Genomic DNA, 18,050 nt, shown 5'->3' with positions numbered 1-18,050 from the left:
TGAATATCGATGAAGGGTTTTTCGGGACGGGATCAAAATCAAACAGAGGATATAGTTGTCCTATTTTCAATAGTTGAGAGGCAAAATCAATCCTTTTCCTTTTTCTTTTTTCTTTTTGAAAAAACCTTTATAGAAAAGTTGACATATATGTTATAAAACCCGTTCTCCAACTAGGGCTGTTCACAGTTTTGGTTAAAACCAAAACCAAACCGAAAATTTAACCAAACCGAATAAAATAACCGACATTTGGTTTAGTTTGGTTTGGTTTGGTTTTAAATTTGAAAAACCGATAATATTTGGTTTGGTTATGGTTATAGTAAAAAATAACCGAATAAATAACCGAACCAAACCGATAATTATATACATAAAATTTATAATTATTTATATGTATAATATTAGCTTTTCATAAATAATTAAAGATATTTTATACCTTTTAATTATTAATTTAATTTTGGTCTACTTATTTTTAAGGCCCATGTCTTAAAAGAATATGTCCAACAATCCAAGCCCAACTCTAATAAGTCGTAAGCATAAGGGTTGTTTGTTTTTTGAAACCTTTGTTTGACTTGTTCTTTTGAATCTAAACTGCGTTGCAAGTTTGGTCCACCTGATTTGCCAACAGCGTGTCTTTCCCTCAATATGCAGCAAAGTTCACCCTTGTGGGCTATGAGGAAAAAAGAGTTTCATAAGAAATTTGAAGAATGTAAAGAGAGAATATTTGAATTGTCACGGCTAGTCATAAACCGAAAAACCGAACCAAACCGAACCAAACCGACAATAACCAAACCGGTGGTTATTATTTTACTTGGTTTGGTTATGGTTTTAGACATTTAAAAATCGACTAAATTGGTTTGGTTATGGTTTTAACCAATAACCGATCCAAACCGAACCATGAACACCCCTATCTCCAACCCTTCCCCGGCTCCCCAACCCAACCCCCACAAAACTTCAAAACTTGTGTCAAACTGTCAAGTATATAAATTATTGGGTAAATTAACACTCTGTGTAAAACTCCCAAGAAATAATGTTCTCTCCTGTTTATGTTATGGTTATCTTTTTTCTTACAAAAGGAAGTTTAAAATAATCGAACAAACAAAATTACTCCTTTGTGAAGCAGGGTACAACATGCATATATGTTTTTTTTTTTAAAAAAAAAAAAAATAGACAGTTTAGTCTAAAACCTAAAATCATCCGGATAAAAATCCTTTCCCATTTAGAAATCGGAATGACCAATACAAACTATATATTGAAGATCCCAAATAAAAATTATTACTACTTATAATGGTTAAGGTTTCATTACTTGTATCTTTTATTAATTTCCTTTTCCTTGTGACATACAATTTTTTCATTACATTACATGAATTGATATAGCAAGAGAAGTTTATTGTAAAATTCAAGAACAATGTTAATATCAGATTCAGGTTGTACTGAGTTTGATAGAATGAAATTCAAAAAGAGGCGTCCACAGACTATTGAGAATATTAGGCGTCCAATTTCAAGATCAAAAGGTCTTCTTAATTATTTAGAAGACCTATACAAAAAGAAGTAAGTTTTTCTTTTGTTACTTTTCGTTTTTACTCAATTTCCCGAGTTAAATTTGGAGTCAAGATTTGAAGTTTTTGAGTTCTGAACTAGACAATGGATTCATAGCTCGTTTTAGTTACATGGTTCGCAGTTAAATATTTATACATATCTAATGAATTTCATTGAACAGAGCCGGAGCTAAGATTATGAGTTCTATATTCTAAAAAAAAGAAAGTTAGGTCCTTGATAAATTATTATACATATTAAGAGCATTTTTTAACACAAATATAAAATTTGCGTCAAAGCTACTAAATTACTCTGAAACCGTAATTAATTCGTAGATACGCCCTCGTATCAATCAGGCTACTAAAAAGATTTAACGATTTTTTATTTTTTTACAAAATTCTGGAGAGAATAATTAAATTGGATTTAATAAAAAGCTGAAGTTGATAGATTTATACATATATGTTATTATAAATGATGTGTTTGTTTTTCTTTTTTGCTAAATTGCAGCGGATCCGTAAGAGAAGAAGCACTAGCCAAATTTATCGATGAATTTAAGAAGAAAGTGCGATATGAATTTGCTCAGAATATGTAAGTACTCTATTTGGGTCGATTTTTTTAATATAACTGGAAACTAACAATATTTAGGTAAGAATTTTATACTCATTTAATCATTGGTATATGTTTTATTGAGTTATGTAACTTTAACACACCGATGTGAAAATTCGTTGAAGCGGGGTTCTGCTTTGGAGATTGATCTAGCTCTACAACTTCTAGGTTTGTTTATTATATTTCCATTAAAATTACACTAATGACACACGTCTCGATTAGTTCCACGTGGTACCTGCTACGAGCACACGTACCGAGTGACTCTGTCAACCAAACCTTGTCCATTAAAATTACGCTATTGACGCATATCTAGATAAATTCACCCTGATACCTAGTACCGGCATAAGTACCGAGTGACTCTGTCGACCAAGGGATTGACAGAGTTCTCTATAATGGATAAATCTAACAATAAATGATTGGGGTGCAGGATTGTTAGCAATAACAGTTGGGGCCGGAGATAATGCACATGGGATATATGAAGATGCACTAGGGTTTCTTCCTAAAATTCTCAAAACCAAATCATCAAACTCCATCAAGGTAAGCTTTTGTGTTTAATTTGACATTTTTCTAAAATATGATATAGTTTTATGTTTTTTTTTTGTTGGATTTTGGAAAAATTTCATGAATTAAAAATAATGTTACCAGGTATTAGAATGCTTGGCTATTGTCACCTCTGTTGGTGCCCAAAACAGTGATGAAACAGAGAGATCCATGGAGATTATATGGAAATTCATCCATGAAGAGTCAGAATCCAAAGTAAGTCCTTAATTCGTCCTTAATTAATTGTACTTGCCAGCGACATTTTTGTACTATTGTTGTGTTGTTCATGCAATTTTATAAAGTTGTAGATCTTACTAGGTATATTTGCAAAAATTAATATTTATAATACTAAGAAGAAAAGGAATTAGCGACGGATAACTTTTGTCGCTAAAAAGTAAAAATTCATCGCTAATCCTATTCAATGATGAACTATCAAAAAATCATGTTACCCATAGTATAATTACCGACATATCAACAATGAATTTCGCAATTAATTCTTATTTTCTTTAATGTAATAAGATGAGATTTTGCGAGACGTGAGAGTTAATGTAATCTTAGATTGCAGACATAGATTATTTTGTTCATTAGAGTTCTTTCATTGGAGACCGAAGGGATGCCTTAGTCTCAGTAGCAAAATAGGAATGATGTAAAGTTTTGTCGGGTGATCAATAAGCTTTCTTTTCAAACAAAAAAAAATCTTAGGGGAGTATAAGTAAGCAGTTGTATCTTTTTTTGTCTTTTTTCTTTTTTCTTTTGTCTTAAAACTTTAATATATATAATTTCATTTTTTAAGCTGTTGAAAATTGAAAATTTGTATTTCTGTAATGATACTACTGTTATCCTATTGGGGTTCCAATAATTCTAATTTTCCATATTTGTAGGTTATGCGAAAACATCCACCAAATGTAGTTGCTTCAGCAATATCAGCCTGGTCTCTCCTCCTAGCAAATATAAATGGATGGTGTGTTAATCACAAGAAATGGAAAGGGTACGATATTATTTTATATATACAAATTATAGCTTGGGCAACTTTTATCTTTTTAAATTTTCCTATTAGATTTCCAATTAAGGGGAAGTTACATATTTGGTTGCTTGGCTAAAAATATTTTGCAGATCATTTGTACATATATTATATGCTAATTATATATATGATACATATGTCGATTAAATTTTTTAGGCGAGCGATTATTTAAATTAATTTTTCTTCAATAATTGAGTGTCTTGTGACGAATTTATTTGCAACTATTTATTTTGATGAAAAGAGTAAAAGTATAAATCTCTTCTTCAATTTGTCCAGGTTGATCCCATATTTGCTGAAAAGATTAGAGGAAGATTATGATGAAAATGTCAATGCTGCTTGCATAGAGGCACTTGGTCTAATTTTTTATGGCAGCCTTGAGAAATTTTCAAATGAAGCAGAAAATTATGCAAATTTAAAAGACTTGAAAGAAGACATAATGACAAGAGCATCGAGTGTCACAAAAGAAAATGCTGAAAAACTTCTCGAGGTAATATTTAATTATTTTCCTTCTTAAACAAGAATTAAACACTTTATATGGTTTAATTAATTTCCTGTTTTTTTAATGATCAATTACTACTTATTTATCAATTTCATTACAGGGTAGTGATAAAAAAATTATCCTCACAATATGTGAAACTAGATTGACCTTAAGCACTTTTTCACTTGTGAAGCAGGTAATTTCTTTTTTAATTCTTTTCGGTCTTTTCACATGTCAATGATTCATATTAGTATGTTTTACAGTAATTAAGTTTTCTTAACATGTCTTTCAAATGAATTTCTGTTGCAGATTAATTACATAAAAACATGTCTAGGAGACGGCTTTGTAGAGCACATGAGGGTTAGTTTCATCCTTTTCAAATCATTTATTTCGTATCTTTGGAGTACTAATTATGTTTATATTGCATGTCATTTTCTTTTTATTGGAAATATAGAGGAAAACGAGCACCTCCGTAATATTTTTCGTTTTGTGCCACAAACAATTTCTAGTGTCGACGATGCAAAGATTTGTTTGAACCCGCATCTGAAAAGGTGAGCTTTCTAAAGTTCTCAATTTTTTTATAGAGTATTTATTCATAGCGTTATCACCTGTTTGACCAAGCTTCTAAGAAATAAAAAGTATTATTATGTTTTTTTAAAATAAATTAGAGAGATGAAGTGTTCGGCAACCTTTTAGGAAAAGTTAAATATTTTTGAGTAAGAGCATAAGCTGATTTTCAGAAGCAGCTGAAAAAAGTAATTCCCTCGTAGCACTTTTGGTACCTTGACCAAGCACAAATACTTGCTTTAATATTGACAAAAATGCTTTTTAAATTAATTAATCAAATACAAATACTTTTCGGAAAAACACTTCCGACAAAAGTCACAGATTTTGAAAGTTTTTTCTTTATGCAGGACAACATTGGCCTTCGTATCATAATTTTGATTACTAATTTTCTGCTTTTTGTTTGTTCATTTTTATTTAAGGTGGTACTTCGGGTTTTTGCACCTGAAATTAGAAGGAAAGCTTGCGCAAAGGTATATTTGTACATAATTAATTAAAATCTCTTTTATTGAACTATTATAGCATGTCATTAATTTTATTAGGGATAATTTTATGTTCATCACACACACACACCCACACACCCCTATTATATTATTACATTATAGGTAACAATATTGTATATATCATTAACACATAAAACTTATACGTAGTAACTGTTTCTCATATAGTGATCTTGATTTAAATTTAATCTACGTAGCCTATTTTTTTATATAGTCTTTTATGAATTTTCTAACTAAATGTTGGGTGTTCAGTTGAAAATAACGCACATATTAAAACTTATTATAATTTTTTTTTTTTGTAATTAATTCATCTAACATATTTTGTTTAATACCTGCATTGTTTTATGTGGTTGTATTGCTTCATACAAGACACTGTATGGCTATCTAATAAAGACTCTCTCCACACCTGTCACGACCCAAACCCGTGGGCCGCGACTGGTGTCCTAACTGGGAACCCATACTTACCTACTTGACAGAATTAGCGTACTAACCAACTAATCAAATTCGACATATATAGGTTCATACGGATATAGCATACATCGCACAAAATATATGTGCACACATAGACTTATACATTATACATAAGCCGTTGAGGCTATCTGTCACACCCCGACCTCACTAGGGTGTGATGGGCACCCGACCCTTACTTAGGGCCGAGCGAACCCTCAGACTCTTGGTACACATAAAATCACGTCATATTTTTTTTTTAAATCAAATAATAAAGTACATAGCAAAACTTTTCTTTCAGAAAAATTCTTTCCCGTGGCCCTCAGGCCGAACAAATTTGTGAACATACAAAATTCATTACATACACAGACCGACAACCAACACCCACAACACTGTCTGCAAAGTCTCTAACCAGATTCCAAGCGCATAACATACAGGCTCTGACTCGGCAGCACTCCGGGAACAAATGGAGCTTGCCATCTGTGCTGAGATATCTTCTATCTGTCCTCACCTCAACTGGGAGTACCTGCGCGGCATGAAACGCAGCCCCCGAAGGACAGGGGGTCAGTACGGAAATGCACCGAGTATGTAAAGCGACCATGTAACAATATAATCAAAACCCGAGCCAGAAGTATAGAAGTACAACAGGTAGGATCGGACCCGAGTCCGAAACAGAAATACAGAGTGTGTGTGCAGGACCACGACATATATCATAAGCACGGGGTGTAGCCGTCTGAATCGTGATATGAAACAGAGGCACAGAGCTTAACTGACAGGATCATCGTGCGGATCGGGGCACAGAGTGCGACTGACGTACCCGCAACCAAAGCTAGGGGTGCAGAACTATAGCCGACTGAATCATAGTCCGGCTCAGTCATACAGAAGCAACACCGACAGAATCATTCTCTGAATCAACTGTCTAGAAGTGTAACAGGCAGAACCATGCATACAGAATCATAACTTACACAAGTACAGATAATATACATTTATATCAGGTTTTGGCCCTTTAATGAGGGGCGCAGTAGACAGTGCAACGGAGTGTGCACGAATAACCAGGATGCCACAATGTCACCTCTGACGTGCAAGTCACACACAAGAGGTTCCGGCTGACGAATACGGCAATTAGAATGCCAAAATGCTTTACTTTCTTTTGAAAATCATTTTTGTTTCATGCATACAAAAGAATCAAACGCACACTTACCGCGGCCATAAGTCCAGCGGTCGCCATCACGCATACCGCGGCCAAGTACCCAGCGGTCATTATCACACATACCGCGGCCAGGGGTCCAGCGGTCACAATCACACATACCGCGGTCAAGTATCCAGCGGTCACAATCATACATACCGTGGTCAAGTATCCAACGGTCACTACCACAATTTCGACATACCGCGGTCAAGGGTCCAGCGGTCTATGTCGGGCCTAATCACAAGTGCGGCAGACGCGGTCAAGGGTCCAGCAGTCAATGCCACACGTCCGGCATGACGCGGTCAAGGGTCCAGCAGTCAATGTCGGACACGCCGCGGTCGAGGGTCCAGCGCCCAATATCACATATGCGCATATTCACATAACCGGCCCGGGACTCGGTAAAACAGAAAATAACCATACAGGATACCAAATCACTACTTCCCAAACATAAATCACACGTGCCAGGATCATGCGTCACACAAGATTCAGGTATGCCAAAATCGTATATCAGAAAATACAGAAGATAAGTAGTTTATCCAAATTATCAGGGTAAGATTTTCAAAACGGTTTAGATGTCAAAAATATTTTATAAGGCTCATAAAGGTGGTCATAGCACCTATCGTATAGTGAACAGCATAATAACCAGGAGCTACCTGTGAGCTCCGGACAAAAGTGAGCTGGCTAAAGCCATTCCGAAGATATCAAGGTTTCTGTCTCCACAATCGTTTCAATAAACATTAAATCAAACTCAGAATAGTTAAAATAACTCCCGTTTAGTTGTCAGAACAATAACCATAAGTTCTCTTGACTTATCGTACAAGAATGAAACAAACAGGACCATAGAAGAGAAGTCGGGGATAGCGGGCCCACCTCGGGTCAAGTCGAGGTGGCAGACATGAATCACGCACATTATACTCTACGGAGTCACCCAGGAAAGTTTCAGAGCGATCGGATTACATTTGTGAAAGTTACGGATGCTTAACCATTTTTCTAACAAAATGCACCTTTTGTAGTTCAATTGCATTGAATGAATAGTACCAAAAATCAATCTCGGATTTCTATGAGCAGAATTGCCCCCGAGGCTCAAATCTCAGCCTAGTATGTCTAGGACATGCCAAAGAATGAAGGGGAAGGCTTTACATACCTTAGTTGCGCTCTACGCTCGTCCAGACTCGATTCCCGTTCCGTCCAAAATCTGCAAATGGTCACTTTTACCAATTGTCAAATTCAAGCCTTAAGGGCCCAACTTAAGCACATACTTGCCTATCGAAATTTCGGCAGCATTTCCTTTATATACATAGCATCCCCGAGACTTAGCTCGGCTCCATATGTCAACAACCAAACCAACAACAACAATCACCAATATAACACATCATAATACAACTAGCTTCCTTTTCGATACAACGCAAAAACTTTCATTCCGACTTCACACTTCCAAACTAATCTCAACGTTTTCATAGTCATCATTAATCAAGATCATTACAATGCCATTTGGAAGCATTTCATATCATTTCTACGAAATATTCACACGATATACCAAATATACCAACTTTCCATCCAAGTCATAAAATCATACAAAACTTCAAATCTTTAACATACATATTCATAACATGTTTCCATCTTCCACTTCATCAACAATCACCATAATTCACACCTCAAAACTTCCATTTCTATATTTACATAAACTACAATAAGGTTACATATTTCCTACAACAACTTAACAACAAACTTTCCATTACAACAAAAACCATTATTCTTCCATTCACTTCACAACGACACAATTAACATACTAAACAACATTAATTCATTTCCATTTCAATTTTCAAACATCACACGGCCAATCATATAAATTTCCAACTTCAACCAAATTCATTCCACTTTCATTCTCAATATGAATTCCATCATAACCACAACTAGATTACAACATAAAATTCAATTCATATTATCTATTCATCAAGGCACACACACGGCCACACATGTATATATATAAATGCCATGTAAACTTCCATATTTTCATAATTTCCACTCATTTCCATGCACTACAACATAAACCAAGCTTTCATAACATCACAAGAACATGAAATCCTTACCTCTTCTTCAATTCTCCACTTGCCAACACAAACACCTTCTTGCCTTGAAAATTATACCATGTTGGAGAGCATACTTGAGTGAGTAATATTACTAGAAAATCATGATTTTTGGACCATGATTCAAGGAGCTAAGATTTTTTTCTTTTCTTTTTGAAGGGGCCGAAACCCCTCCTCTTGTTCTTGCTCTCTTACTTTATTTTTTTTTCTTTCTCTCAATTATTCATGAAACTTCTAAAGGATAAAGACCCCCTTAATCTAATATTTAACACATGGAAATTGTGAGGTGTGGGCTTGGGCCATAGTGGCCGGCCACCCCCCTCTTTTGGGCCTAATTTTTCATATATTTTGTTTTTTAGCCCAAAGACTTATAACTCTCGTTTTGTAATTCCCGAAACTAATTTCCAAAATTTCAAATTTGGCCCTTGGCCTACCTCCGTATTTCCACACCAATATTTCTCATGAACAACACACACATGTGTGAATTCAAATCAACACATGACTTCATTCCTTACAAATCAAAATTATCTCAAATTTTCCCGAACACTCGAAAGTACGGGATATAACACTATCATAGCAAGCAGGGTCATTTAAGTCGCAATCTTACACATACCTACCAGAACAGTGACAACCCACAACCCACAAACATGTCTACAGGCCTCTAACAGACATAACAAAATCAGATGACGGGACAGGGCCCCATCGTACCCAAATAAACATACGTACAGAATATACAACAGAAAAAGGTATATACCAAAAGTATAAGCTCCGGATCAAAAGGGAGCACTCCAAACTGCAGAAGGAGATCCTACACTGGTGGCGTATCACGCGGTGCGTCTGTACCTGCGGGCATGTAGCGCAGCCCCCGAAGAACAGGGGGTTAGTACGGAAAATGTACCGAATATGTAAAGCAGAAATGTAACAAATAAAATCATAGTTAAGAACAGAAGTACAGAATTATAACTGTCAGAACCACAGTCAGAGCCGGAGGTACAAGGATATAGGTAGCAGAATCAAACTCGGAGTCGAAGATCCAGAAATATAATAGACGGAGCTATAGGCAGAGTCCGAAGTACAAAAGGTGAATACCTTATCCGAGACCTCAGATAAGTAATGTCAAAGCATAGATGATGCATACCAAATCATATAATTATCATATAAACACATATAACGTGTCCCGGCCCTCTGATAAGGGACTCGGTGGATGAAATCATGTATAACAAAATCATATATCATATACGCAATTAGCGTGTCCCGGCCCTTTGTTAAGGGCTCGGTGGTGAAATCATGCATGTCAGAATCATGTATTGTGTATACATAACGTGTCCCGGCCCTCTACTGCGGGTCTCGGTGAAGAATCATCATGTGCCATCCTGGCCGCCATCCCCGTATCATCATATCATAAACGTATACAAATAACGTGTCCCGGCCCGCAAGTACGAGGGACTCGGTGAGTAATGCAGAGAAATGCGCACGAGATCATGTCCTGGCCCGGGCTCAGTGAAAAGACATACCATAACTTGCACGAACAGAGTAGTGTAGAAACATATGCATATAAATCCAGACTCGATAAGCAAACCGAACACTATGTCATAGAACGTACCTTTCGTAGGTTATGACGGATTATGCCAAGCAGAATTTCTGAGATTGTTCGTACATAGCAAATATACCGTGGGATTACCGGCATAGTCAGAATGGTCACTCTTTAACAATTAGAACAATTTAAGTGACAAATCATTTCAAGGAAGTCAGACGTCAGTCATAGCGTACATGTATGCCCTTTTTGGGGATGGCACGGTTCATTATATCAAATCATGTTTCTAGAATCATAGCACGTATCAAAGTATAATACAGATTATTCACATTTATTATTTGATAAACAGAACAATAATCCAAAGTTTCCTTAAGCACTGTATAGATATAAGACAAATAAGGCAATAGTAGGAGGTCTCGGAATCTACGGGCCCACCTCGGGTCAATCGAGGTGGTAAATTCAAGTTATGAATCATAGACCTTATAGAGTTATTCCTGAGAGTTTTGGAGCCATTTGACTTCAGTTGGGAAGGTTTCATACACATAAGTCATTTTGACGACAATTTGTAAGGAAACTAATTTAATCTTACTGAATGAAATGAGGCCAATTTCAATTTCGAATTCCGAGAGACTGAGTCATATCTAAGGCTCGCGACCGAGCCTGTTACGTTTAAAACATGCCTAAGAATGAAGGGAAAACTTTACATACCTTAGTCGTGCCTTACGCTCGTCCAATCTCAATTCTCGTTTCGTGCAAAAGCTGCAATTGGTCACAGTTACCAATTACTATTCATGAGACTTAAAATTTCAATCTTACCCAATGATTGCCTACCGAAATTTCGGCAGCACTTCCCCTATAAATGCGACACCCCGAGAATATAACTCGGCTCAGAATAGCAACAACCAACCCAACAACAATACCAACAACAACTACAAAACGCAATAAGGCATAACTAGTCCTCCTTCCAACCTAGTACAATAACTCTCATTTCGAACTTCACATTTCCAACTCCATCTCAATATTTTCACCTTCATTATTAATCAAGGTCATTACAATACCATTCGGAAGCATATCATAACATTTCTACAATATATACACAAGATATACACAAGATATACAAAACATGCAAACTTTCCATCAAAGCCATAATTTATCCAATTCTCCTAATCTTTAACATACAAGTTCATAACACATTTCCATCTTCCAAGTTCATCAACATTAATCATAATTTGTACCTTAACCGCTTCATTTTCTTAATTTCATAAGATCATACTAAAACGACATACTTTACGACAACAACTTAACAACAAATTCTTCATATTAGCCTAAACCATTATTCTTCCATCCACTTCACAAGGCCATAACAACACAATTAACATATCAAACAAAGTTAATTCATTTTCATTTCAATTCCCATACCACACGGCCAACATCTATTTTTCCAACTTCCATAAATTTCATTCCACTTTCATTTCCAATATGAATTACACCATATCTACAACTAGAATTCAACATAAAAATTTAACTCATCCTAACTACATAGCAATGCATGTACACGGCCACACATATATATATATACATACATATATACACGGCTCACACTACATACACCCCAATTCCATGATTTTCATTCAATTCCACTTATCACCACATTTATAAATCTTCCATAACATGAAAGAAAACTTGAAATTCTTACCTTCTTCCAATGAATTCTCCTTGCCAACACAAGCACTTTCTTGCCTTAAAAATTATACTACCTTGAAGAGAATATTGAACTTAGTAAGATTACAAGAAAGTTATAATTTTTGGATCAAAATTGGAGACTTGGAATTTTTTTTCTTCTTTCTTTTCCTTTCTTTTCTCTCTTGGCCGTTTTTCTATCTTCTCTCTTTTTTTTTTTTTGTTCTTGTTTTTACTTTGTCTTTCTTGAAGTTTCTTGAACCCAACCTCTCTTATATAATTAATCACATGGATTAATTAAAATCCATGGACTTGGGCCATGAAGTGGCCGGCCAAGCCCCCTCAAATTGGGCCTCAATTCTTCATTATTTTTTTTTTAGCCCCATTGGTCCAAATTCTTATTTCAAAATTCCCGAAACAAATTTCCAAAATTCCAATTTTTTGCCCTTGGCCTTCTTCCACACTTCCACACCAATATTTTTGATGAACAACCTACATATATAAGTTCAAATCCACATATGACCTTATTCCTTACAAATCGTAATTATTTCGAGTTTTCCGAATATGCAAAAATACGGGGTATAACAACACCCCACCCTCCTGTTGGGCTAAACGGTCCAAAGATACTCTTAACATGATGTGATATTGTCCATTTTGAGCCAAGCCCGCACGATTTTCCCCAAAAGGCCTCACATCATTAAGAGTATCCAACTCCTTATAAATAGCTTCCTTTTCTTTTCAGCTATTAATGTGGTACTTTGTTCGCACCCCCAACAATCTCCCCCTCAAACTAAGTTCCACGTGGCTCATTATCATACCACGGGTCAGAGATTCAACATGTCTGTGTGCCACCCACACTGCTAGAGTATTTACGGTCACCGAAGCCCAAAGGCTGTGAATGCGTCTTTAAAGCTACGGGTAAAGGTCGTAAACCGGCCCATAGACGGGCAAAGGCACTAAGATGGGCCCCACGCCACACTCCGCTATCTTCATACTCGTCCCGCCAAACCATTGGCTTTGATACCAGTTATTGGGTTAAACGGTCCAAAGATACTCTTAACATGATGTTATATTGTCTGTTTTGGGCCAAGCCCGCACGATTTTCCCCAAAAGGCCTCACATCATTAAGAGTATCCAACTCCTTATAAATAGCTTCCTTTTCTTTCAGCTATTAATGTGGTACTTTGTTCGCACCCTCAACACCCCCACCCCCTTTAACCCCAATTATAATGCAATTTTAATCATTATGATTACTTTCTTCTAACTTATAGTTAATTGCTTCATAAATTTAGGTTTTGATTAATTTCCCTATATTTCTTTTCACTACGCAATGTCCCTATTCCCTTTCCCATGTCGCAGCAATACATTTTTTTTTAAATTAAGTTCTATGTGCTGACGACGTAAACAATATTTCATAAAATCATGTCACTTAAGATGTAATTGGAAATAGTTCTATTTAACAGTATTGATTGATATCCTAGAATAAATGATTATAAGTAACTATTATAACAGACTAAAATTAAAAGACTGTCATGATTAATTAGGTCGATGTCATTTTTGTTTTGTCTATAGAGGATTTCCATATCACCTAGTTCTTTCATGAGCAAGGGAAGGACTCAATTGAGGAACAAACACAGGATGCTTGCAGAGGTACATACTATGTTTCTTTTAATATTTATTTTCGTAAAAATTAAACGATGGTGATATATACCATTTGATTGTAAGCTCATTTTGCTCTCTGTATTTTTTGTTTTTTTGAGCAGGAGGCTAAGTATGGAGATTATGGATTTGATCAAGAGTTTGATTACTAGTTCAATTACTTAATTAGAAACTCTAAAATTAAATCATCTGCCTGTCTCTTTACTCCAGCATTAAAACACTTTCTTGTGCTAAATCGAATTGAAAGTGACTTCTTCATGTGGTTTTTCTTTTCACGTTTTGTCACGTCAAGGAAGTAATATAGAAGTTACTCTAAATTCTTTAATTTGAATTTTTGCCTCAGGAAAGGGGTTTCATTTTTTTGGTAATGTTATTGACGCATTTACTCAATTATTTGCCCCTTTTTTTCAAGATATTACTTGAGCATGTTTCAAAATAGAGCAACACTTTTAAATGTTTTTTAAGAAAGTAATTAAATAGTGAATGCATGGAAGATTTGATCCATGGGGTATTTCAACCTTGGTAAGGCAAATTTCTAAAAGTATTAGATATATTATGGATAAAAATGCAACTCCAATGTAAGAGTAGATGACAATTGAATCTAATTTTGATCATCGTTCTTATATTCGTAATACTGCAAAAAAGAATTCTTATCCAATTAATTAAAGAATACAATATGAGTTTCTTGACCCTTTGATTTACACTTAGTTAAAGAACACGTGTGAGGCCAAAAAATATCTCGTGTTTTTGGTTAAAAACTGCCTACGAACTAGCTAAATAGCTCAAAATTATTTTTTCTACCAATGGTTGCTCCAAAAAAAAAAAAAACTAATGTTGCCCTTGAATTATTCGAAATGATTTTTTATTTATGCATAAGACACATAAATTGAAATGGTTAGAATACTACATTATCGGAAATGATTCATGGACCTCTACCAAGAGAAACACCAGAACGAACAATAATCTAACGGTGATCAACTGTTTTTATTTGTCTTTCATGTGACTTAAAATGTCAATATCTCACCAACTGAACTGACCATTAGTAATTACAGCTTTCATCCTACTTTATTAATGATAAGATATTTGCCATAACCATCATATTACAGAGCACACAAAAATAGCATGTCTTTGACCAATTCACCACCAACTGGCTGTCATTAGCTGTGTAAGTTTAACCAGTATTTAATTTTTAAACCTCTCAATAACTATACTTGCTTACCATCTTTCTTTTTGATACCATCTTAATGAAGTAACTTAATCAAATACCTTAATAAATAATTATCTTAAGGGTTACTTTTTAAAAGACCGAAGGGAAAACTCTATCAATAACATCTCCTCAACAAACATATAAATTGAACAAATTTTGTCAATTTTGGAAACGATTTCATCAAAAGATAATTCAGAATTCAAGTCTTTTTTTCCTTTCTAATTTTTTTGTAGACGCGGGGGGTGGGGGTGGGGGTGGATTGTTTTCGCTACATTTTCGGTTTTTTTTTTTTTTTGGCTGTTTTGTTTCCTATATTCGTGCAAAAGTTTTTGTTCTGTAGAAACAAGACGTAATGCTACAAAAGCATCAACTAAAAACCTTTTTTAAAAAAACTATGAACTCTCCTTTTTTCCCTCCTCATTAAATATAAAAATATACTCAATCTTTACTAATGTGGTTAACAATAGCATTCCTTATTGCCTCTGTGTGTATTGAAACCCCTTTATCATCAAATCCCGACATATAATTCTCAACTTCTTTCCGTATCATGTCTTGCAAAACTACCAAAAAATCTGGACTAAATAACTGTTTCTCCATACTTGAAAGACCAAAACTGCAATGATTCTGAGGCATAAAAACCGTTTCAGCTACTTGCTGGATTCGGGTCACCCGACCCGAATTCTCTCCGGATTCGGATCCTGATCCGGGTAAAGAGAGACTCAGAGATGTTAATGCGTCAGGTATTGATGAAACAGTTTCAACCTGTTGAACTGAAGGTGGCAAAATCCCACTGGGTCGGGCAAAAAAACCCGAATCACTCAAGTCGGATCCAGATGGACTACCCGTAGCCGACCCGGTACTTAATAATCTTTTTGACGGCGGTCGATAACTTTCAAACGTTAAATCATCCAACGAGACAGGACACTTACGTTTAAGTGTAGAATTCCACTGATTCTTGATCGCATTATCAGTTCGGCTCGATAACAAACGGGCTATCGTAGCCCATTTGTTACCGAATTTTGCATGGGCTTTCATAATTGTTTCATTTTCCTCATGAGTAAAAGGCCTATGCTCCACTTGAGGTGAAAGCTGATTACACCACCTTAGCGTACACGATTTTCCGGATCGACCCGGAATAGATTTGCTGATAATTGACCAGTTTCTTGCACCGTGTTCCTCTACAAGACGATGCAATAACTCGTCTTCTTCGGGGCTCCATGGACCCTTGACCCGACCCAAACCCGTTTTTTCCATTGTTGAACAGTTTAATTATAGTGTTTACTTGGTTAAGACTTGTGGAGAGTGAGGGGTATATATAGTAGTATGAGTGGTTAATGAGCAGTTAGTAATATACAGCTGGAATGTGGACATGTGTGTCAAATGATGTGGGATTAGTGTGGACAACTGTATTGTATGTATCACACTGCTAAAATATCGGGAATTTAATAGGAAAAAAATGAAAACTTAACAGTGTTCACACTAAATTAATGAACATATATGAGATGGGTTTTAGAGAAAACAGTTATTAGTATTTAAGTATGACTAGCAGTTATTATAGAGAAAACTTGACCGTATTCACATTAAACTAATGAATTATATTTTAAATGTTATGGGTTTGATGTTAGTTGATAAACGTAGATTCTATTATAAGTGTAATAATTAATTGGTGGGTTGTGCACTTCATGTGCTTGGTGATCTAATGTAACGGTAAGTGAAGGTTCAATTCGATGACATGACGGAACCCTTCTCAAGCCCTTATATATTTCATTGACATCCGAGATATTGCGAAAGAATAATAGAGAGGAACGATATGGCTCGAGGAATGTATGCAATCATCCTTGCTAATTTATGTTTGATGATCTTGGTTTAGTATGTTTAGCATATTCTGTTTGTCTTGGCTTAGTTATGTTTAGTACAGTTATAGTATTTAAGTATGACTAGTAGCTAATATAGGGAAGAACTTAAATGTATTTCACATTAAACTAATGAATACATAAGATAAAGTTTTTAAGTACACTTATAGTGTGACTAAGAGTTTTTTTTTTTTTAGGGAAAACTTAATTGTATTCACATTTAACTATTCCCTCCGTTTCATAATAAGTGGTGTTTTTAGGCCAAGGAAAGAGATAGTGATATCTTGGAGTTCTGATGTGGAAAGTAAAGGAGAATTTTCTGATAGAGAAAAAAAAGGAAAACGAGAACAGATTGATTGGGACGAGGAAGACTAATCAAAAGAGAGAGAAAATGGTGGTAGGACAGGGATCCACTGATTCAAATGTCAAATTTTAAAGAATTTCATACAAGTATGACTTGGCATGTGAGACTCAAAATAAAATTTCTAGCTTTTAGAAGGGTAGTATAAAATACGGTTAAAGAAGAGAAGACAATGGACTTTTGACTAGCCAGGCTAGAGAACATATAGTATAGGTGGGAAGTTGGGAGTTTGATATTTTGCGGATTTCCCTCCGTGTGCGTTTACAAGATAAATATAAAGCAACAACTTTTAAACTCTTTTTAAAGAAAACGAATCAAAATGCTACGTTTGAAAATTTTGTTGTTTGTAACAGGGGTGTCAAGTGGGTCGGGCCAGCCCGAACCCGGCTCGGTAAACCCGGCCCACCACCGGCCCTGCCCAAGCCCACTAAGAGGTGTAAGGGGCTGGGCTAGGTGAGTTTTATTAAGGGGCTGGGCTAGGTGAGTTTTATTAAGGGGCTGGGCCGGATAAGGTGGACAGCCTACCAGCAACCCGGGTGATGGCCCACCGGCCCGGCCCACTTCAAATAAAAAAAAAGGTAAGTACTACATTTATTACTAATAATAAGTATTTTAAAAACATTGTATCCCAATAAAATAGCTGTAGCTATAATTGTGGGATTCTTAAAATTTTGGAAGCAAATATATGAAATATTTATTAATTATTCAAACCATAGTTAGAATCTTACTTTAGTTAATTAAAACTTAACCATTAATTTTAACTCAGAGTGAAGAAATCAAGGAAGAGAACAAGATCC

The 18,050-nt window shown here is 35.5% G+C and overlaps 2 protein-coding genes across 2 annotated transcripts; one reads left to right on the top strand and one right to left on the bottom strand.

Moving 5' to 3' along the window:
* Positions 1–2,473: 2,473 nt before the first annotated feature.
* LOC132602289 (uncharacterized) lies at positions 2,474–14,189 on the top strand. The gene is made up of 10 exons (XM_060315208.1): positions 2,474–2,673; positions 2,782–2,892; positions 3,558–3,664; positions 3,974–4,184; positions 4,297–4,371; positions 4,485–4,535; positions 4,630–4,726; positions 5,162–5,212; positions 13,746–13,823; positions 13,937–14,189. Exons 2-7 carry the CDS (start codon positions 2,848–2,850, stop codon positions 4,708–4,710), a joined length of 570 nt encoding a protein of 189 aa, XP_060171191.1. The 5' UTR covers positions 2,474–2,673; positions 2,782–2,847; the 3' UTR covers positions 4,711–4,726; positions 5,162–5,212; positions 13,746–13,823; positions 13,937–14,189.
* A 574-nt stretch (positions 14,190–14,763) lies between these two features.
* On the bottom strand, positions 14,764–16,313 carry LOC132602288 (transcription factor MYB44-like). Its single transcript, XM_060315207.1, has one exon. The coding sequence runs from the start codon at positions 16,291–16,293 to the stop codon at positions 15,478–15,480; it is 816 nt and encodes a 271-aa protein (XP_060171190.1). The 5' UTR covers positions 16,294–16,313; the 3' UTR covers positions 14,764–15,477.
* Between the last annotated feature and the right edge of the window lie 1,737 nt (positions 16,314–18,050).

This window comes from Lycium barbarum, chromosome 7 (genome assembly GCF_019175385.1).
Source record: "Lycium barbarum isolate Lr01 chromosome 7, ASM1917538v2, whole genome shotgun sequence".
In the NCBI taxonomy this organism is placed as follows: Eukaryota; Viridiplantae; Streptophyta; class Magnoliopsida; order Solanales; family Solanaceae; genus Lycium; species Lycium barbarum.
This window is presented reverse-complemented; position numbering and strand designations above follow the sequence as displayed.

Coding starts and splice junctions, on each gene's coding strand:
- LOC132602289 (XM_060315208.1), top strand. CDS start 2,848: ATGGAGATTATATGGAAATTCATCCATGAAGAGTCAGAATCCAAA. Junction 3,665..3,973: donor AATCACAAGAAATGGAAAGG/GTACGATATTAT, acceptor CAATTTGTCCAG/GTTGATCCCATATTTGCTGA. Junction 4,536..4,629: donor GCTTTGTAGAGCACATGAGG/GTTAGTTTCATC, acceptor TTGGAAATATAG/AGGAAAACGAGCACCTCCGT.
- LOC132602288 (XM_060315207.1), bottom strand. CDS start 16,293: ATGGAAAAAACGGGTTTGGGTCGGGTCAAGGGTCCATGGAGCCCCGAA.